We start from the raw sequence: 22,223 nt of genomic DNA, 5'->3' as shown, positions 1-22,223 counted from the left end.
GAAAATGCAGGTAAATGTATTTTGAGGGTATATGTGCGCGTTTTATCAGCAAGGAGAAGGACTCCTCTATTTATTTTCATATCGTGGCATTTCCTGAATTTGTTTACCGCCAGTGTAAAATCTCGATTGCAAGCGTGTCAGGCAAGAACTGGGTGAGATGTTTTTGTACCATACGTTCTGGGCAGATAGGTTGAGCAGCAGAAGGAAGGGAACTTTATTACCGTAGATAGATTAGCACACACGTTTTTTTTATTTATTTGTTTCTTTCTTTCAAAGGCACGACTTCCGGCTATCAAGGTCGGCACTCGAATACTTCCAAGTACAGATTGGAAGTATGCAGCTTTTACAGGCTCTTCAGATAATTTTAGGGCCAGACTTCAGATTAAAGGGTGAATGCGTGATGCATTGCCTTCAATACTTGGATCCATTGCACCTCAGGTACAGGTACGGCACCTGCCGCGCCAGAAGAGCGCCGCACGTAATCAGCGCAAAGGAAGTCGAACGAGGTATACATGTACCCTATGCAGTGGAATTTTTGTACAGTAAATAAATGGTCCCTGGCGATATACATTAGCCACGTCACAAAGCCTGGCACAGAGCGCCGGGTCAGCGATCCGTACAAGCAGATCCACCACTGTGTGCAGTGAGAGTTTGGAAGATCGCGAACTGGATGGTGCCTAATGTAGCACTTTGTCCCTTTGAAGTTTGAAGTTTATTGCCGATTTTCTTGAAGAGAGAGAGAAAGAAACTTTATAGAATAAAATAAATTTGAGGTCCCGTGAATGGCACCTCTTGTCCAGGGCTCCACTGGCGTGAGCGGCTCGCTGGGATTTGTCCACGAGAGCCTGTTGGCTATCCTGATTCTCGTCCGTAAGTCGCCCCCCCCCCCCCCCCTGCCTGCTAAAGTCTTATGTTTTTAGTACTGTGGAGTTTATATGTGTGGGTCTGTTTAGGCACATCCACCTGGCGTGCGGTAATGTTGGGGTGTCACCGCACCATGGGCATTCGTCATTGTATTGTACGTGGTGAATACGGCTAAGTGTATCTAGGTTTAGGTACGTGTGTGTTTGAAGTCGGCGCCAAGTCCTCGCCTGTTGGCGGTTCATATTCCTTGAAGAGTAAAATGCACTTTAGACAATGTCCAGTGCGCGACAGAATTGTTAAAGGGTCCTGAGCAATTCGAACAGCACCAGAAAAAAATCACCGCTGGCTTTCAAGTAAGAGCCGCAAAACATACAGCTCAATGGTGCGTGGTAAAATATAGATTGTTGTAGCTCAGCGGGTTTACGGGGCAGTAGGCCCGGCGGGTCCAGCGGGCGAGTGGAGTCGCTTCTGCGCATGTGCGGTATGCTGTGGCGTCCAGCGTGTTTACGGAGCGGGCCGCTCGCTCGCTGGCAGCCTCTACCCAGCGGGGCGAGGAAAACGATCGTTCGTTCGCGTGCGTTCGTTTTCATTGACAACCATAGGCGATGGTTCCTGCAGAATATTGTTTGTTTTTTTTTGCTATCAAACATTCTGCCTCAATTTCCCCCACAGCCACCCATCACTGACAGAACAATGTGATCAAATCTGAACAAGCTTTATTTACATAATGACAAAGGAGAGGACGTCGAATAAAGAATTCGATCATTTCATGCATAATTCTTCCCTGGGGACAAAAGGTAATGCCTATTATCCATTGGAGGTAGCCCTCTCCCCTGCCAAGCATAAGTGTCTCTGCTCATTCCCCTGTACCCGTTAGTTCACGCTCAACACATTTATTCTTCCTGGCCAATAGGAGACGCTTGCAGACATACACGCCTAGTCTACACGAAGAAAAGCTGTCGGTGTGCCCCAGCCACCGGGGCACACTTTCATTCATCCACTTTTTCGACATTGGAGACTGAGGCGGGCACATTAGGGGTCAGGCAGATGAACGACTGTCATCAGTTTTTTTCACCTAGGTCACCGGCGCTAAGTTATCCACATTGAGAGCTTGTGGACAACGGAAAGAAGCAATCAAGACGACATAATCAAAGCGAAGAGCCACTGATAACTCAAAGGTAATATTGCAATGAATCACTGATTTCCGACTTGTACGCAGCCTTTGACCAGTCTCGGGTTGTAATTTGTATTGGCAAGGTTGCAATTTCTGGAATATCTTAACTTCACGGAATGCGAAGGAGCAGGCAAGCACCGGCTTCAAGGGGGGGTGTCGCGCGGCAGTTGTATGAGAAAGGCAGGGTCGGTATAAGAGCGGGATGGGTGCGACGCCAATTAATCCCGAGTAGTCGAGCGTTTGTAGAAGCCCTCAAAACCGGTCCTGTCGATCTCGTCGAAGTTGCGCTTGTAGAAGCCTCCAAAGTCGCTCCTGTCGATCTCGTCGAAGTTGCGCTTGTAGAAGCCCGGCCATCCCGCGTTGTCGATCTCGTCGAACTCGCCGTGACCGTAACCGCGCTTGTGCACGCCAGCCTGGTCTCCGCCGAACGTCAGACCACTTAGCGAGTCGAACCTGCGAAAGACCAGTTCATCGAGAAGATGAGCGCTGTGCATCAATTGGCATACAATTGCCCACGATATAGAGAGTTCTCGTTCAGCGTTTACGGTCCGCTTCGCTCAGACCGGCATAGGCTAGCAATTGGCACACAACCGCTTAGCGGGAACAATGGTTCGCTTGTGCACAGCGCTCATACCGGCAGCGGAACGAAGATTAGAGAGTTATAGATAAGCGGGTTCATCGGCCAGCGGGCGAGCGGAGATGCCACGGCGCATGTGCGGTAAGCTGGGGTAGCCAGCGTGTTTACGCAGCGGGCCGCTCGCTTGTTGGTATCTTTTCCCCAGTGGAGCGCGCGCAGCGGAGCAGCGTTTTTGCTGCGCAACAAACACGACGACCATCTGCACGAACAGCGCCATGTCGTGGGCGTCGTCTTCAAACGCGGCGCTGGCCCCCCTGCATGCGAAAAAGCGTCGGAAGTGTTTCACCACTGCAGAGGACCTCTGTATACTGCGAGAGGTTTCTGCTACATGAACGTTAAGCGACGATTTGAAGTGGATGACTGTGATCGAGAACCTGAAGCGAGCGCGCTGACATTTTCTTTATAATTCCAACCTTGTTCGACATGTGGCGCAGCAAAGCCTCTCGACCGAGCGAAGGATCGCTGAGCTAAAGCTCTTCCTTTCGTGCGGCGCGCCGCTGACATCTCCGCTCACCCTCTGGGCCCGCTGGCCCCTAAACCCGCTCAGCTAAAGCTCTCTAATCCGCGTAGGCACAGTGGCGCCTGCAGGGTGGCTTTGTGTATGAGTACGCCGAATGTTTGACCGCGCCATTGGAAACGTTTATTGGAGTTGATGACACAATGTACTCGGCTTTTGGTCGTTAGACCACAGCCTTTTAACATGCGGCAGACATACTCAAGGTCATCTTTCCACGACGGCGACATGATACTGAAAGAATTCGCTTCACCGCAGAAAGGCTTGTCGGGCAAAAGTAGCTGATGACACGAAGCCACGCGTTTAGGTGGCGTTGCACATGAACAGATTTGCTTCGATGTGCAGCCGCTGCAGCTACACGACAATGTGGTAATGGCGATAAACATCCGACTACACAAACGTACGAAAAAATTTACCTGGAATTGCTCATAGACATAGCAACTGTGCACAATCTTAGTGGCAATGCTCTTGGCAAGTTTTACTTCGCAGGAATGAGAGCAATTAGAGCCACGATTATTTGTGCTTCGTTGCAAATGACTCATAAGCGCGTAAGTGTTGTGACGCTACATCAGTGTACAAAACATCAAATAAAATTTAATCACTGTGAAGAGGTGCACTGCTTTGACATTATTGCACTTGGTGATCAAGGTACGGTGCCAATTCTATTGACGATTCGAATAAGGTCAGTGTAATTTTGGCACTTTGGTTTAGGTGGAAAACAACTTTGGACAATAATAAAGTGTATACGTGCTAAGTTCTTCGCCTGTGAATATGGCTTCAAGCAAAAGACTGGGTTAGCATACCAACTTGCACGGGGACATCAATTCCATGTCAGTCGTGTACCCTCCATTTTTTGAATACCTTAAAACAAGCTTAGAAATAAATTGCAATCTATTCGCCCTACCAAAAATATGCTTTATCACTACAGAAATTAAATTGACACACTCAATAACCGCATTTCTCCACAACCTGGGAAATGAAGGGAATCTTGTATCTGAGTTAGAGAAAAGCTGGTTTCGGAGGTTGAAAGCACTGGAGTGGGAGATCCCTGCAATATTATGGACCACGAATGATAGAGGCAAGCGCCTAATGACAGTCAACATTGAGAGGAACATGCGGCGATGTGTTTAGAAAGGAACCACCTAAGTATATCGTTTAGTCATTGACAAAGCTTCAGACAAAAACTTCGAATAGTTGCAGTGATAACTTTTTTGAGAAAATGTGCCTATCTCAAAAATCACATGCATAAGGTTTGACCTTATTCGCGAAACTTCTGGTACCTAAGAGCGCCTTCGGACGCTGGCCCCTCGTGATGGAGATATACGCAGACAATCACTGCAGAGATATGCAACCGCGTGCGACATTTAATTAAGAAACGTTTCGTGAATGCTAGCCCTGATGCCAAAAGTATGAATAAAAAATATGCATATATGCATTTCTGATCGCAGAACTAAAATAAACAATTCCTTTTATTTTGGCGAAAATAACTAACTAACAAACAAGGCAATAGAAGAAGATGCGATCATTGCACAAACACTATGTGGGCTTCTTGCATACTCGTTTTGAAATATGTGAAGTCATCATATCGAAGGTTTCAGTTATTGCAGTTGGGTGGGGATGTCATCCACAAACGTTGGTATACTTAGATCTCGATAAAGGCTTGGGAAACATTCAGCTTTATAAAATCTAAAAAAGCCAGGGACAAAAATAATTTTTTTTTCATTCCCGGGGTGTTCTTTGACCAGGGAAATTCAGGGGCCGGATTCACAAATGTTTTCGGTCTTGAGTGTTCCTACAAACTATTCTAAATAAAAGCTTTCTTGCCGTTCTTAGCCTCTTTGCTTAGAATGGCTGGTCACCTCACTGTGCCGGAAATTTTCTTTATTCATTAGAATTTGTAATGCGCTTCAAACACAGTGTTCTACTGCAAGAATCAAAGAAACAGGTTTTTGCGGCAGCCAATCTCAAGGCAGTTGAAATGTTATCATGTTGGTAAGGGTGCCAGTTGCTCTCTCTTCAGCAGAGGCTCTGTAGCGTTCATTTTCATCCTTTGGCCATGTCGGAACGGAGGAGACACGCGACAATTGCGTCATGACTTCACATTTTATTTTGCTCACCTTCCAGCGACGCAGCGCCAATTCAGAGGCCTTCAGTGAGACGTTCGCGCGGCTGCTGACTATTTGTGGAGTGCGGACGCAATCGGTAGGACGTGGAAGCGCCACGCGGGTGATGAGTGGGATAGGAACAGTCACGTTCTGTGGACGACAATGCGCGTGGGAACCCTTATATGGCGCATTCAAGCTATCTCCGAACATGTCGGCACAATAACTAAGAAAAGCGGAAGTAACGAACACCACTGGGCGCAATGCGCTTCTCGTAAGACTCGAATCGTCTGCATTTTGTAAAAGTGCGCCAAGGAAGTCCACAAATAGAAAAGTGCAGTCAAGAGAGCAGCGTCTACGCACGGTGCTTGCCTTTTGGCCGGCCAAGAGCCGGGCAGAAAAGCCCCCGCCGTGCGGATGTGCTCGCCGCTGCCAGCCTTGTCCATGCTTCGACGGGACACATAGTCGGGAGACGAAGAGGAGAGTCCGCGCAGAACGTACGGCAGCACCAGCGATCGCAGCAGTTCCCCGCCGTTAAGCCGCTCCACGGGACGGTGGCCGCCCGGACCACGCGGGTACTCAGCCCCGCTCATCTTGTCCAGTCTGCCGGTGCCCTTCGAAGCCACAGAAGGGGAGAGACCACCACCGGATTCGTCGCCCCGCGCCTCCTGCAATAAAAAAAAATACAGAAACCCAGTCAGCAGAAGCCCAATATGAGGGCCCCATATTCATAAAAAAAGTTCTTATGCTAAATTTGCTTGTGAGAGCTGATACCACCCAATTGTAATGTTGGACATAGCAATATTTAAAATCCACCAGCCAATGCAACGTGCACTTACGAATGAAAATCTGCGCTAAATCGGTGCCACAGTATTTGGTCAACTATGTGACGACGAAACGTTTACGGAACAGGGCACGTGATCACAGAATAATTTTTCTGCTAGAACTGTTCGTTAGAGAAGATGTCAGCCAATAGTGAAGCAGGGCCTATTATTACCGAAGGTGGCCAGCCAATGGCAAACGGCCCTTAAGAGCGAGAAATTTGCTGATCGAACGCACATTTGGAATTTATGTTAAGCGAAACTTCAGCCAAAGCTGACCGAATTAAGCGTTTTGCAAGTAACAGTGATGCGCACCATTTTATTCACTTTTATTCTGTGCAATCAGTAACCTCATGGAATGATTTTTTTTGTTCACCTGCCACAAAGTAAAAACTCTCCTCATGCAATTCTTATGTCTAGCACTGCATCCCTCACAAGCTATGCCGAAATAAATAATTTCAACTGAGGAGAATGCAGAGTGTGAGACTTTTCGGCAGGTATGGCGCCAGGCAGAGACCGATGTATGATGCTTCTTCAAGCAAGAATGTTGATGACCATGGTATGCGCAGAAACAAAAAACCAGACACGGAAAACAAGAAAACGCCATTTACGGACTCTGTAGATGTTGTCACAGCGAGTCATATCAATCTGGACAAGTGGCCAAGAACGGACCCACCCTAAATGGCTTATGTGAAATGGCTGAATCAAAGAAACTCACGGTCCTTTAAATATAATTCACCATACAGTAACAGATCGGCGTGCTTCAGAGATGCCTCTGAGCCTGCAGTATAGTAGGAAGTTGTACACCTTTGCTATATATATATATATAAATATAGATACTCATAACATAAGGCGCCAACAAACAAAAACGCCAAGGACAACACTGGGAAATTACTTGTACCTAATAATCCAACTAAAGAAATTATAAATTAATAGAAACGAAAGTGGATAAAAAAACAACTTGCCGCAGGTCGGAAACGATCCCACGTCGTCGCATTACGCCCGCGATGCCCTACCAATTGATTATATTGATTACTAGGTAAAAGTAATTTCCACTGTGTGGTCCTTGGTGCCTTTGGTGGTTTCTTATGATACGATTAATAAATATCGGGCCCCTCGGTTAACCTCCTTTCTTCTCGTTTATATATATATATATATATATATATATATATATATATATATATATATATATATATATATATATATATATATATATATATATATACATATATATATATATATATATATATATATATATATATATATATATATATGTATATATATATCCGCCGGGACAGTGAGCCCCAATCAAAAGCACCCAGCATCCAGGCAGACTCGGCCATTCCGAGATATTATGCGCACAAAGCTTCGTTTCAAAATACTCTAAGATCCGTCTGAGTTCCCCGAGTTGCTGCAGATCTGTAAAGTCAAACAGCGAGAAGATCAGCGGTCAGAGATAAGTGCAACAGTTTCTTCTCGCGTTCCAGTGATATGCGGATTGCGATTGCAGTTTATTGCTGCATGTCGTCACTGTTTCATCCAGTAGCTAGGTGCTGCGACTTCCGCCTAGTCTGCCTTGGAAAGGTGCGCAAACACTGCAGCAGCTTCAGCAAGCAGCTCTGATGAGAGCAAGGAAAACTGCCCGCATGTTTCAGGTATTGCTCCAACTCTGAAGACATTCACTAGGAAAGCAGCAGTCTCTCACTGCGATCGCCACCATCTTCGTAAAGACAGAGAAGTACCGAAGTTGGAGCGCACAAAACTTTGTAAACGCGGTAAACGTTGCGAATAGGTTTTCGGGCTGCTAGTTCTTGTTTACTTTTGCTAAACACCTTTGATCTCACATTGGAGCTCCGACACGAACGGCGGAGAAGCAAGAAAGTGCGCTAGCCGGCGCTCGCAGTACATCGTCTGCTCTCTTTCAGTGTCTGCGTTGTTCCGAACGACAGGCGCACAAGGCTGGCGACTTTCCCACGGGCAGAAGACACTTTGATGGTCGTCCTCGCCAGTGATGTGCGCCTATGCTCAGCGCTGACCCGGAAAAGGAACCAATCCATGTTCGAGGGACAACATAACATAATAACAACACCAGAAGCAGCAAGACCACACGCTGATACGCCGACACAACCTAGTATGTAACCGCCACTGCGAAGCTTCCGGCCTCTGAAACAACGGGTTCATGATGACACAGGCGCAGGCGTGACACCCAAACTTCCACGTCCAGGAGATGGCGCGTCGCTCGAGAGTTTTTTCTTTCTTTACTGACAACGTTAGTTATAGTTATGGTATCGGAAGGCGTGACTCAAACAGGATTACACCAGCGGTTTTCCACAGCGTCAATTTACTGTTTTTTTTTTTATGTTCGTAACGCTGCCTTAGTGTCTGAGCATCAGTGTGTTTCTTCACACGAACAAGTGTGCGTGTCATAGAGTGTATGTATCAACGCGTGGCTGGTTCTACGATGGAAAAAAGGATGTATACTTTTCTTGCCATTCAAACCTACCTTCGGAATTATTGTTCTAACAAAGGCCTTGTTCGGGTAGCGCATTATGAAAAACAAATCGCTTTGATCCTTGCATCCACTAATTCTTTGTTGTGATGGCGACACATAACCAAGGACGACGCGAGAAATCTGTCAGCTGCGCGAAAGACCAGAGCAACACCTATTTGTGTGGTTTCGGTCGATTGCTTTCACGTTCTGCACAGAATGAAAATAGGAGGCTGGTAACCATTGATTTGGACAGAGTTCCAGAGCGACTACTTTATAATTCTAGAAGCTGAGCCTACTTATGTTACTTTGTTTGCGCCCAGATATTCGTAGAGTATGAAAATTGATAAAGATGTGTGTGCAGCACTGCCAGGGAAACGAAGCGTTCGTGTGAATCACAATTATGTTTTAGAGTCATACTTTGCTCGCAGTGGTGTGCGTCGCTATTCATTTTTTCCAACCGTCATTAAACTGTGGAAAGCGTTGCCAAGCTTTGTTGTTGATTCAAGCAATGTTTGACAGTTTGAACAATCCTTATATATGTGTTCAAAGGATTGAACTATCTATTGATGTACTTGTTTAGTTGGTATGTGTGTGTGTATTGTTCTTTTTTCTTCTTTTGTGCCCTCCCTCTTGGAGCCCTCAACATAGGGTTGACAGTACAAATAAATTAATAAAAATCGGCTGAGGTTTAACTGTTGTAAACCTTGTTATCATGAGTGAAATGTCTGTTTGACTTGGTTGTGCGAAGACTATGCACACAGTGTTTCATTAAAGTTAGGCTACAGTCTTTGACACCCTTTACACACGCTGCCGAACGGCTTGTCCGCGAAGTCGCAGTGAAACCTGGTCGTCGCAGTCGAGCTTGCTGCCAGCCGAAGGGCGTAGTTCATCAGAAGTACTACATTGTGGGTACATTGTGGGTGCCTCTTTGTTGTTGTTCGCGTTGCTGAACGACGGCGGCGGTTGCAGTAGCTTCTTTCTTGGCCCGCTTCTGCGCTTGGTAAGCTTCTCTATAACGTGCTAATCTGGCCTCCCTTTGCTCCGGTGTTTCAGTAGGCAACTCTGTCTTTGCTTGAGATGTCGTTTATAGCCCGAACATATCGGCGCGGGGGCGAGCGTCGCTCGACGCGTCGGAGCGCGTTGGCCGCGTCCGGTCGCGTTGGCTGCGCAGTGCGTCGAACCGTCGGTCGAACTGCAGAAGCTATTGGTCTCGCCAACGTGGCGTAACGTGTGCGCGCGTTGACGCTACGTCTGACTATATTTAACCCTTAACCATCGCCTAGTCACGTGGTATCGCATCGGCGAGGCTCCGAGCAAGTGCGGCTGCGACACGTCTCCGCAGCGGTTCACGTGGCATGACGTCACACCTGCCACACGTCCGCGCCGGCGGCTCAAGGTCATTGCGACGCGATAGATGACCTTAAGAGACATGGCGTAGTAGAGCTTTCCCTCTAAAAGCAGCCGAGTGTCTTGTTTTGTGGCCTGCTGGGCTCCTCCTCAGAACTACTGTCACTATGAATGCTTGATTACAGAGACAGCAAATGTTAGATCGCGGATAGTGAACCGGAAGTATGTGTTTACTCACTCACACGTAAGAAGGCTTCACCACCTTCCCTTCAGTAGATGAAGAACGAAGCTCCGTGTGTGTGTGCGTGCATGCGGCCATGAAAAAAAAATGTGTGTGTGCCCAAGAAAAATATCTGCTGTAATCCTTGTGTAGAACACTACGGAACAGATACGGCTGGCTTGTTCTACTGCCCCAACATATCCGTTGCGCAACAAAGTTGTTAACAGATGCAGTATGCCTGCGCTGCGTTTGAATGCCTCCGCTGCGTTTGAATGCCTCCGCTGCGTTTGCCTGCGCTGCGATTGAAACACCACGCTTTCTGCAGCACGCGAGCTAGCATTCTGCACATCAAGCAATATATTATATGGTGCGTGTCCTTTTTCATTGCGTACTATGATATGGAGCAGCTGGGCAACCCAGAGAAGACAATATTTTGTGGCAATGTCTAAAATGAACTAAGTTCACCTCAGCTATCTTCTTCAGTGTAATGACAACCTCACTTCCCGTTCCTGAAGGTACGCGTTGGAGAATACTACCTCGCTCATTTATATGTTCATGTTGACAGTGGCTTGCTTATTACGTCGCCGAGTCGTTTTATTCATTTTCGATTATATTTATAAAAGCTCTGTGCTATTCACACAACAAAATGTAAGAGGCTTCGCCGGCTCAAATAACGGCGGCGAAACAGCGTCCTGGCGCATAGAATGAACCAAAGTAACGCCTTTATCTGTAATCCGCTTCTTTAATGAAGATATGCAGCAGTACATTTACGCCACACTGTCGCTGTTTCCCCGACGCTCGCTACGTGCGCTGTGCTGCTTATATAATCGCATAGTGCGTCCACTAACGCGACGGAGTGCCTATCACGTAATGACCGCTACCGAGCCTGCGAGCTTTCGCCGCTGGCAGGATGCTTAACTGACGCACGCGGACTCACTAATCCACTCACATCTTCCTGAAGCCAGCCCTCCGTATACCACTTCAGGCTTGTCCGGATGCCGGGAAACTAAGTGCGCTCTCACGTGCTCTCATAGAAAACACATATGACTCCGCCTGATTCGACATCGTGAGGCTTACCTTGCTCTCGAAAGTTGTACTCTCCCTTGCAAATAAGATGGCACAAACAACGCCTAATATCTACCAAGTCCGTTTTCACCAAGTACCGATCACCAGGCCCCTGAATACGTTTCTGGTGCGTGCTTATGATTCGCGTATGGCCATGCGTGCATTTAAAGTCGGCACGCGTGCGTCTACGCCAACGCTATTATCATGAAACATATTTTATGTATGGAACGAGCTGACCACGTCAACGTAAGTCTCAAAGGAAACACGCGTGCGCCTTCCTTCGCGTATACTGCTTTATAGCTGAAAACAGATTAGGATGAGAGCTCCTGAGAACACGTGGGGATAGCATGCACTTGTTCCTACTAGCTAACTCCCTCTATATGAGTTTGTTTATTTGCGGCAGCAGTGGGCTAAGAAAGCTGTAAACGTTCCGGCGAGATGATCTGACGAAAGGAGAGCGTTCACATGTAGATCACTAAAAATATCAACGGAGTGTTGTACAAGAGCACGGTAGCGAACTAACACTAGGAAACCTATTTTTCATTTGTAACGCCAATATCATTCGCCGAGACTCTCCTGGGAAGGCGGATCCACCGTGGATGCTATACACTCTGAGAGGATGAAACACGTTCAGCACTTCGCCTACTTAATCGAACCAGGCTCATCGATCAGTGAGTTTTTTTTTTCTGTTGTTGTTTTGCAACCGTGTAACAGAGAGCATGTGGGTGCCTTAAACACTGAAGCACTATAGTGCGGAACAGCGTCAAGTAAACTGTGACCATGTTGAGCACGGGAAGAAGGTAAAACTGAGGTGTAGTTATGCGTATAGGAGATATGTGTAGCTATGTGTAGTTTCGTGTGTCCAGCCTTCGGCAAATTTATGCACGCCAAGATGCTTTCTCGCGGTGCTTTCAGTACTTTTCCAGTGCATGGGCGCTATAACGTAAGACTATTCGAAACTTTTCTATTCCAATTCTGTAATCAGCCCTCCTCGATTGGTCAAAAACTTTTTTGGACCACCCCCACTTCACCTGTCTGTCACGCGACGCCACGAAAACCGCTAAAGCTCCCCATCTGATATGACGTGTGCAGACTGATTACGCATGATTTGACCGAAAAAAAATTGCTATTTCTGATTCGACACCTTTTCGCCATTAGCCCCTGGCTATTGGTGAGTGAGTGAGTGAAACAACTTTATTTGGTCCACTGTAGACGTAAGCAAACTCAATGTCACCTGGGTAGGCCCACTCGGGGATCATGAGGTGAAACCTGACGGCCCTCTCGCGAGCCCTCTGGACTGCGAGGATTTGAGAGGTCTCATCTCGGGCCCTAATTAGCTTCATCATTTCCTCTTTGGCGAAAGGGGGACCGGCAGAGGCGCAGCCCCACAGGACATGTTCGAAGTCCGCATAATCCCCACACAGAAGGCAGTCCGGGCTTGAGAGCCGTTCGGGGTACATTGCGTGCATCGCCGCGGGGCTCGCGTAAGTGCTTGCTTGCAGAAGTCTGAGAGTGACTGCTATTGGTAAAACATTTTTTCGCTGCACCCACTTCACCTACCTGTTACGCGACGTCACAAAACCACGAAAACTCACCGCGTCAAAGTGACGTGTACGCATTAAAGATGCATTAATATGCCGAAAAAAAGGGAATTTTCTTCTGAATAGCCGCAGCCTGCCCCATTCCGAAAGGAACAAAATATGGCTGCCGCCGATCGCTCATGCGCTGGCTACTCGCACTTGCCGGAGAGCATGGGTTTATTTGCGTATAATAAAGCTCCTTGCGTGGCCGTGCACCGTTTTCGAGCACATTCGGCACGTATACGACCTCATTCTGCCAACTCTTTTTTGCTGAGGATCCGTTTTAGTGTCATTTTTAAGCTTCCATTGCATGCCGCCGCGATTTTCGACCAGCCACTGCAAGCTAAGTAAGAGAAAGCGAACCAATCGCAGACGCTGGCACCACCTTCATCCGGTTATCAACTTTCAGTGCAGTGGCTCGGCCCTATCAAATGCCTCTCCACTTGAGCGTGCTCCTCGCCTCTTGTCAGCCAATTAGATAAGACAAGCCGCTCAGTGTATTATTATTGAAGACATATACACATATACACAGTTTACAGGAAAGGGAAAGCGACGAGCAGGCTGGCAACTGCCACAGGAAGGGGCACAACGCCTGCCTACTCTTCTGAAGGGAGGTGACAGCAACACAGAAATGGAAGATAGGAAGGAGGGGAGGAGAGAGGAAAGGAAGAGCAACAGAACAAATCTAAAGACTAAAGTAGAACGCAGTACACTACGCACGTTGTTCTGCCGAGTTTCGACTCTGCAGCCGTAATTAAAGTGGCGCCGCGTCGAAGAGCCTCCACAACTTTCAATCACATCCATGGCTAGTTCACTTTGCGGCTAATTGTGCGCTCACGTACAGCTGCACGCAATCACGGTTTCACCGGTAGTCGGTGCACAATATACACTACAAGGTGTTTGAACCCGCCACCTCCCATCTTCGAAGGAAGAAGCGCTAGAACACAGTACAGATCACACACAGTAGGGCCGGTCACTGAAGGTCACGCTACTACAGAATGTTGAATGTTCACGCTATAAACGTGAGCCTAAGTCTAGAAAGGTTAGTAGGGCGCGATGGGCCTGATCACGTTTAGACGCCCAACCACTGGGGTATAAACATTCCTCGAGTGTCGCACACCGCAGGCCAAGGAGATGATAGTTTCTCACTAGCGACATGCGCTGCGCACTGAAAGCGGGACACTCAAATATAAGGTGCTGACGTGTCTCGTAGCAGCCACAAGACGTACACAATGGACTTGCCACACGCCCTTGTCTGTATAAACGTTCGTGTACGTTCACGCAACCAACCCTCAGCTTGAGCAGTTGTGCTCCAGCGCGACGAGGCAAGCCTCGACCGCGAACACGGGGCGGGAATGTTCCATTTGCGACGCGCTGATCTGGATGCTGCTTGAGTAGGTGGCGACGAATCAGCAGACGAGCATCATCAAGCTTGCACAAAATTTCTGGGCAGTCACAGTTGTTATGAACGCAACTTGAAGCGAGCCGATCAGCCTCTTCATTTCCGGCGATTCCTACGTGTGAAGGTATCCATTGAGCAACGAGAGATACCCCACGTGATGTAATTTTGCTCGCAGAGTCAGTAATGCTACGCACAAGTGGAAAATCAAGCTCACTGCGTTGTAACCTGCTAAGGGCCGCACGGGAGTCCGTAAAGATGACAACCTTCGATGTAGTTAACTCCTCTCGCACGTATTTCAGTGCAACATTAATCGCTGCTAGTTCTGCAGTTGTTGACGAAGTTGGATGAGGTATTTGAAAGATACGTCGTACTTGAATTGATGGGCAGAAAAAGCTGCAGAGGCACCTTGACCGTCGATGTGTACAGATGCATCTGTAAAAACTTGAAGATAATCTGGAAACTTTTCGAACATGTGAGACTGAGCCAATTGGAATATTGCCGAAACAGCCATATCAGACTTTTTGTGCATGTCAGGGATTGTGAGGTAAATGGGGAATACGTGCGTCGTGATACCTTTTGGAGGCGAAGACGTATCTGAAGCAGCATGTTCAGAAATGGTATATAGTGATATTCATAAAGAATGCCGCCATTTTTCCAATACAAGATAACGGGCGGTGAATGAGACGATCAAGGAGCGACTGACCATTCGATGCGCGGTGCAGACGCTCGATATGATACAGAGCTCTTTGATCTGCTTGCAGCCTCAGGGGTAACTGATGCGCTTCAGTGAGTAATGCAATAGATGGCGCCTCACGAGGTAATCCAAGCATTAGTCGAAGGGCAACGCGATGATCTCGCTCCAGTTGGGCCATCAAAATAGGTGGTATGCTCAAAATTGGTAATGCGTACAGCATGCCTGAGAGTACAGATGACTGGTATACCTGAAGAGCCCTTGTTTGGTCGCAGCCAGCACCTCGAGCAGTCAAGGCAGCCACATACATAAGGAGGGAGTGCGATTTGCGTCGTACAGACTTAACGGCAGGACGCCAAGAGATGCGGTCATCCACAATTAACCCCAAATAACGGTGTTGTGGCACCCAGTTTATAGGCGTTTCGTCAAGATACAGTCGGCTCATTGTTCGACGAGCGTGTTGTTTAGGTTGATATGCTATTGCAGCCGACTTAGCAGGTGATATGAGCATGCCGACTTCCCCCAAGTACTCCGAAGTAGCGTTGAGAGCTCTTTGCAAGCTTGCACGAAGGCGCGGACCAAGGTGCGAAGGGCCGCTTATCCACAGAGCAATGTCATCTGCGTAGACAGCTATGCTCACAGGGAAGTCAGTGTCCCGAGGCAAACGACTTGGAAGCGCGGCGAGTACGGTGTTAAACAAAAGCGGCGATAATACGCTGCCCTGTGGAACACCACACTCCACATTTCGGTATTCACGCACAAATTATGCACAAATTGGAGCAGACGACCCGAAATTCCCGCGGTTGCAAGAGCGTAAATAATCGCCTTATGCGGAACTGAATCGAAAGCTTGCTGTATGTCTAGCAAGAGCAAGTAGGCGGAACGCCACTCCTTTTTCAAGCAAACAAAAGTGACCTCCTATGAACGAGGAAAGCGTTTGATTGGTCTGTTCAGACAACCCTGCAGGCGACCACCTGGTGCTTGCGTTGGCGGTTGCGCAAATTTGACGCCAGGAGATCGAAATAAAAACATATTGGAATAGTTTTATGTTATAGGGCTCCTTGTTTGAGGAACAGTCACCATCTGTATAATCCCGCGTAATCTCCTTTCTTCCCTCCTTCTACGTCTTTCTAAATTTTAGTGCGTATTTGGGCTCTTAGGATATATTTAGTGTTTCTCGGTGCTTTCCTCCGCTCTTTCATTTCTTTAGGGAGGGGAGGGAGGGGCGGTGCTTGTCTGTTTGTGCTGATAAGTAGCCGCCGACATATGAAGCAGCAACCTCTTCAACCACTTCAACCGCCCTTGTAAATTGTTAAGAAGGATACTTCTAGGTGACTTCGCTTAGAGCTTGCGCAGTTTTCACAAGTATTCAAAACTGAGGTGCTTATAATGGAAATCAAAAATATTTCTTTCATCCTCAAAGCAGAAGCAGAACTGGATGATGCACCAATCTTGACTTTAAACTTCGTGGCCAGAAAACTGACGCTTCAAAGCATAAATAGGTTGGCGTTCGCGTGACCAAAGACAGTATACGAGAAATTCCTAGAGAAATTACAATGATAGAAAACTGTTTCATTCGCGTGGATTCACATCTTCAAGAATACGCACACCGCACATACAAACATACCTAAACATTGGCGCATAATTGCGATGCGCATATTATAACTTGCCTATATGTCGGCAAACCAAAAGGCAAGTAAAATTATATCCATTAACAGTTACAGAAGGCGATGAACTACTTCATGCAAGTTTTTTCACATAATATGATTGAGAGAGAGTGACGTCATGTACGGTGGCTTGCCATAATGTATACAATGAGTACACTGTAAACGCGCTTTTCAACTAAGATAAAAACAGTGACATTCTTCTTGGTCAATTACGTTCGCTTGCGCAAATAACGACAAGAGTCGCACGGGCTTAGGTGTTTCCTTTTATATATATATATATATATATATATATATATATATATATATATATATATATATATGTGTATATATATATATGTGTGTATATAAGCTTCAAAGTTGCATCAATTAGGTAAAATTAATGTAAGGCGCCATGTTAAACATACTGTAACATGAAACAAGGCGCCGCAGTTACCGTTGGTTCCTGTAAATTTCACTCCTTAGCACCTGACATCAGCATACGGCTAATATTTTTTAGTTACTGTTGTAATTGCAAAATGTTCACTTTTATAGCAGCAACCGTTCATACGGGGCAAAAGAAAAAGAAAAATAGCTTTCGCCAGGAAATTACCCTTATTTATTACCAATGAAAGCCACTCTGTCCGAAAGGAAGGGTGGCGACGCCGCTCTTAAAATTTGTCACCGGCTTACCGTGATGACATGGATTTTGCCGGCATCTGCTCCGGCCTAGTTAAATTTTCAAGGCTACAGTTGGACGACATTGCATGCTAAAAGAAGCAGAGACTGAACGTACGAAGTGTCAACGACTTTTACAGAACCCACAGCGGCTCGAATGTCAAACAAGTTCTTTCGAATCTGAGGCGTCCCACCGAACTGCCGACTCTAAGAATTAGGCGCAATATTTTAAAAAATCCAACTTTAATTTCTTTTCTTTTTTTTTTTTTTGATAATCAACCTATTAAGACCAAGTTACCGAGCATGGAAATCTGAAAACAAAAGTTACTTTAATGGCCTAAATTGATTTACTGCTTCTCTTTATTGCACCCTTTAAATGCACGTGTTGCCACAACCGTGTTTGAGGCGCTACCCTACGAGTCCCGAGCTACCAAATGCAGCAACCGCTTAAAGGGAATGCACTCGAATACACTGACATTCGGAAAAGGAAACGATGGAAACATGGAAAACGGTGCGTCCACATTGATTTACCCCGAAGCTCAGAGTATCTATAACGCCTGCATTTTACAGCGTAAGCTCCTATGGACGAATTCCAATTGCCGTTTTAGTTGGGGACGGTGTCCGCCACGGCCACCTCCGCAACCGGTGTCCGTAGCAGCTATCGCAGGGAATGAGAAAGAAGAAAGCCCATTTCCCACCGGGACCGAACCCCGGCCCACTGCGTGGGAGTCAGTTACTCTACCACTGAGCCAGGCCAGCGCTTTAGTGTCTTTCATGGTATTTATTGCGAATATAATACGTACTTGCGTAAGATATTTACATAGCGGCCAAAACAGTCATAGCCGCCTCTACCGGCACAATCCTAGCTCCGATGGTGCTAGGAGGCGGCTCGCACTAGCAATAACACTGTCCTGGCCATGCTGACGCTGGGCTATGACGGCACCAAAGCCATAACCGCTGGAATCTGTACGTAATTCTGCAGGGGCATCGGGATCGAAGTGGGCGAGAATCGGTGTTGAGGTGAGAAACGTTATGCGACGAGAAAAGGCGGCGGCTTCTGAAGTACCCCACGAGAATTGCACGCCTTTCTTCAAAAGATTAGTGAGGAGTCTAGCAAATGCCGCAAAATATCCACCAAAACGTCGAAAGTAAGAGCATAGCCATACAAAACATCGAACGTCTGCGGCTGTCTTCGGAACCGGGAAGTCTCGGATGGCGCGAGTTTTGTCGGGATCAGGCTGTACTCCGGAAGCGTCAACGAGGTGGCCCAGAACAGTAATTTCGCGGCGGCCAAAACGACATTTGGACGAGTTAAGTTGCAGCTTCACCTTTAGAAATACATCAAGTCTAGTTGTGAGACGCTCAAGGTGAGTGTTGAACGTTGGCGAGAAGACGATTACGTCGTCGACGTAGCAGAGACATCTGGACCATTTGAAACCTTGGAGCAAGCAGTCCCTCATACGCTCAAAGGTGGCAGGGGCGTTGCATAATCCAAACGGCATTACTTTAAATTGGTATAGGCCATCAGGTGTGATGAACGTGATTTTTTCTCTGTCCATATCGTCAACAGCAATCTGCCAGTATCCAGAACGACGATAGATAGAAGAGAAATAGCTGGAACCGCGGAGGCAGTCAAAGGCGTCGTCTATATGTGGGAGCGGATAGACGTCCTTCTGCGTAATGTTGTTCAGATGACGGTAGTCTACACAGAAGCGCCACGTGCCATCCTTCTTCTTAACCAACACTACAGGTGACACCCAGGGACTCGAAGAAGGCTCAATGATGTTTTTATCTAGCTTTTTGTTCACTTCACTTTGAATTACTCGGCGTTCTGACGGAGAAACTCGATACGGTCGTCGGTGAATAGGCGTAGCATCGCAAGTAAGAATCCGATGCTTGACTGCGAGCGTCTGGCCTAAAGGGCGACCGCCGAAGTCGAAAATATCTCGGTAGGACGATAGTACTTGGCAAAGGTCGTAAGCTTGCGCAGAGGACAGGTCGTCGCAACCATTTTCTTTGTGTTGGGATCGCCGCCCGAGGCTGGCGCGAGGGGCCTGCTAAGCTCGCAATAAGCATCGGTCGATAAAGCTGACCCGTGATGGTCACTGAGACAATCAACGTTGGCAAGGCAAATATCTTACGGTAGAATTTGCTTTGCCAATCCAAAGTTAAAGGTAAGCATGCGCTGCAGGTTACACTAATAGTAAGTATACTGTGAGACACGTTGGCGTCGAACTATAGTGGAATGACGCGCAGAGGAGTGACGAGGTACTCGCCATCAGGAACTGGTGGGGAAGACAACGGTTCAACATAGGCTATTAACTTTGGTGGCAGGCGAAGAGAGCCTGTGGGGCATAAGCGCCACTGGGGTGCGTCAGAAGGTTCTGCGAGAACGGGCAACTCAAGGCGAAGGGTACTGACAGACCAGTCACTAAGAGCAGAATGTGCGGAGAGAAAATCGAGGCCGAGAATGAGGTCGTGGGGGCAATGCGCAATTACGGTGAAGGGGACAGGTGTGTGCCGGCCGGAAATGCTGACACGTGCCGTACACATGCCAATGATAGGCACAGTACCGCCATGCGCAACAGGGACGACGCGTGCCGACGCTGGTGTGAGGAGCTTGTTCAGTCGTCGTCGGAAGGCCGCACTCATAATAGAAAGATGTGCTCCTGTATCAATGAGTGCCGTGACAGGATAGCCGTCAACATCAAGAAGGTTTCGGTTCGTGGGTAACGTGAGCAGAGGATTTGAGGGCAGGGCCGACACCGGCGCTTCACTTCCAGAAGCTGCAGTGCCTAGTTTTCCGGCTGAATCCGGGAGGCGATAGGCGGCGAAGAGAAGCGGCGGGTTTGGGGCGAACGAGACTGATTGCGTCGAGGTGGGCGAGTGGCTGTAGCGAAGGTTCGGAGCAGGAGGATCTACGGCAGTGGGTTCATGGCAGGTGGCATAGGGAACAAAAAGTCCAAAGGTGCGGAAATAAGCGGCGGCGTATGTCTGAGAAGGTGAGGACCATCAGTTGCGGCAGTGACGAGCGATGTGACCGATGCGACAGCACTGGAAGCAGATGGGCCTGTCATCAGGGGTACGCCATTCGGACGGGTTGCGGCGAGATGTGGCAGTAAAGGACTGCCGGGGACGAGGAGGGCCGCTAGAGAACTGGGGAACGCTTGTTGAGACGTTAAACACACGGAGTTGAGACCCATGTTCTCAAATCCTTGTCTGACGACGGCCTGAATCATCGCAGTTGTGGTTACTGGCAGATCGAGAGGCTTCGCGGAGAAAGCTGGCGAACAAGTGGCCTCAAGCTCGTGGCGAGCAATACAGGTTACGTCGTCACAGGCGGTGGTCTGACACGGTCGACGCTCACATTTCGACGTAGCAGAAGTGTCTGGTAGCCGCGTGATGGCGTGTGTCATACGACGGCTCTTAGCTCTTGTAAGGCGACGGCATACTTTTATGATGGCGTCGATACGGGAAACGTTGCCGAAAACAAGCAAATTGAAAGCATCGTTGGCGATGCCTTTTAGCACATGTGCCACTTTATCTGCTTCGGACATAGTATCGTCAGCTTTGCGGCATAGAGCCAAGACGTCGATGGTGTATGAAACGTACGGCTCTGTAGATGTCTCAGCAGGAGACACAAGAGCCTTTCTCACGGCAACCTTGTGCCCAATGAGGTGGCCGAACAGTTCCCGTAGCTTTTCTTTGAAATTGTCCCAACTGGTTATCTCGTCGTCATGCGTTTGGTGCTACACGCGTGGGGTGCCGCCGATATAAAAGATGACATTGGCGAGCATAATCGTTGGTCACACCTGTTATTAGCACTGGCGTGTTCATAGAGCTTGATCCTTTCGTCAACGTCCTGTAGCTCCAGGCCGGAGAACACACCAGGCTCACGATGTTGGGCAACCGTGACGGTTGGAGCAGTCGGACAAGCCGAAGCCGTTGCAGAGGCGGTCTCGTCAATGGGAGGCATGGTGACGAGCTCGATGTACCGGCCCCTTCGGAGTTCCGTGGCGAGGACGGGGATCGCTAACCTCCACCAGAATGTTACGTGTGGAACGACACAGACAAAAGAGGCTATTTACAGGCTATTTACACTGGAGCCAGACAGCCAGGCCGACTCTCGCTCGCACCAAGGGCACAGACCCACTTTATCGTCGTTCTCACGGCGGCTCGTCTCTTGAGCATCTCTCGATGATATCGTAATAATATTAAACTCGATCAGACATCATGTGGTGCTGTATTCGACTCGGACTCTCAATTTCTCGATTTTCTACTCGATGCACGCGGCTGCAACTGCCGTCTGTCACACTTTCGTATATCGTCAAACAGCTTCGCAGTTATGTCATCCTAATCGCTCACTCCAAACTCGGGTATACGTTCGAGAACTCTTCCTCCGTTAGCATCTCGGCGCTCTTATCATCGCCTTTCGGTTTCTACATGCGTGTGGTACTTGCACTAGTTGTACCAACCGCAGTGACGTAAAGAAGATTCAACATCGAAATTTCCTGTTGAAGGCACCATTATTCTACGCACACTTCTTGTACTGGTCATTGTGTGCAAGAACGCATATTCACCAACTAATATGTAAAAACAAAACAAAATGTACTTTGAGTAGACTACTTCAGAGGCAATAGAGAGAAGTGGCAGGTCACAGGCAAAAACGCTTACTCATCATAAGTTTCTGATTATATTTTTAAACCCCTTTCGCTGAATGCCATCGTCGCCGATAGGAGAATCAACGGAAAATAAGTTTCTCTCTCGAGTGGGCCTAAATTTGAAGAGCTTTGAGTAGCGTCCTTCGAAATATGGGGCACAAATGAAAACGCAACAATTTCGTTGCGTAATATCAACATGTAGTTTTTTTTCACACGTGTACAAATATTTATTATGCGAATTGTACCGTTCTCGCCATCTAATTTCGCAAGATTGGGATGCAAAAAGAAATGTGCAGACGTTCGCGCGTGATAAGTTAATTTAGCCTCGATTGA

General features: G+C 47.7%; 1 protein-coding gene across 3 annotated transcripts in view; it reads right to left on the bottom strand.

Moving 5' to 3' along the window:
• Nucleotides 1-1,563: 1,563 nt before the first annotated feature.
• Nucleotides 1,564-22,223, bottom strand: part of LOC126539261 (uncharacterized) — a 267,707-nt gene continuing 247,047 nt past the window's right edge. For 2 of the 3 annotated variants that reach the window (XM_055074814.1, XM_050186047.3), the window contains exons 2-3: nucleotides 5,655-5,959; nucleotides 1,564-2,491 (exon numbers count right to left, since the gene is read on the bottom strand). In XM_055074814.1, the coding sequence (XP_054930789.1) occupies nucleotides 2,257-2,491; nucleotides 5,655-5,959 (540 nt within the window). In that variant the 3' untranslated portion in view covers nucleotides 1,564-2,256. The remainder of the gene's footprint in view (nucleotides 2,492-5,654; nucleotides 5,960-22,223) is intronic. The other variant, XM_055074812.2, reaches the window with a different exon arrangement.

This window comes from Dermacentor andersoni, chromosome 3 (genome assembly GCF_023375885.2).
Source record: "Dermacentor andersoni chromosome 3, qqDerAnde1_hic_scaffold, whole genome shotgun sequence".
NCBI lineage: Eukaryota > Metazoa > Arthropoda > Arachnida > Ixodida > Ixodidae > Dermacentor > Dermacentor andersoni.
Note: the sequence above shows the minus strand (reverse complement) of the source record. Positions and strands in the feature narration are given on the sequence as shown.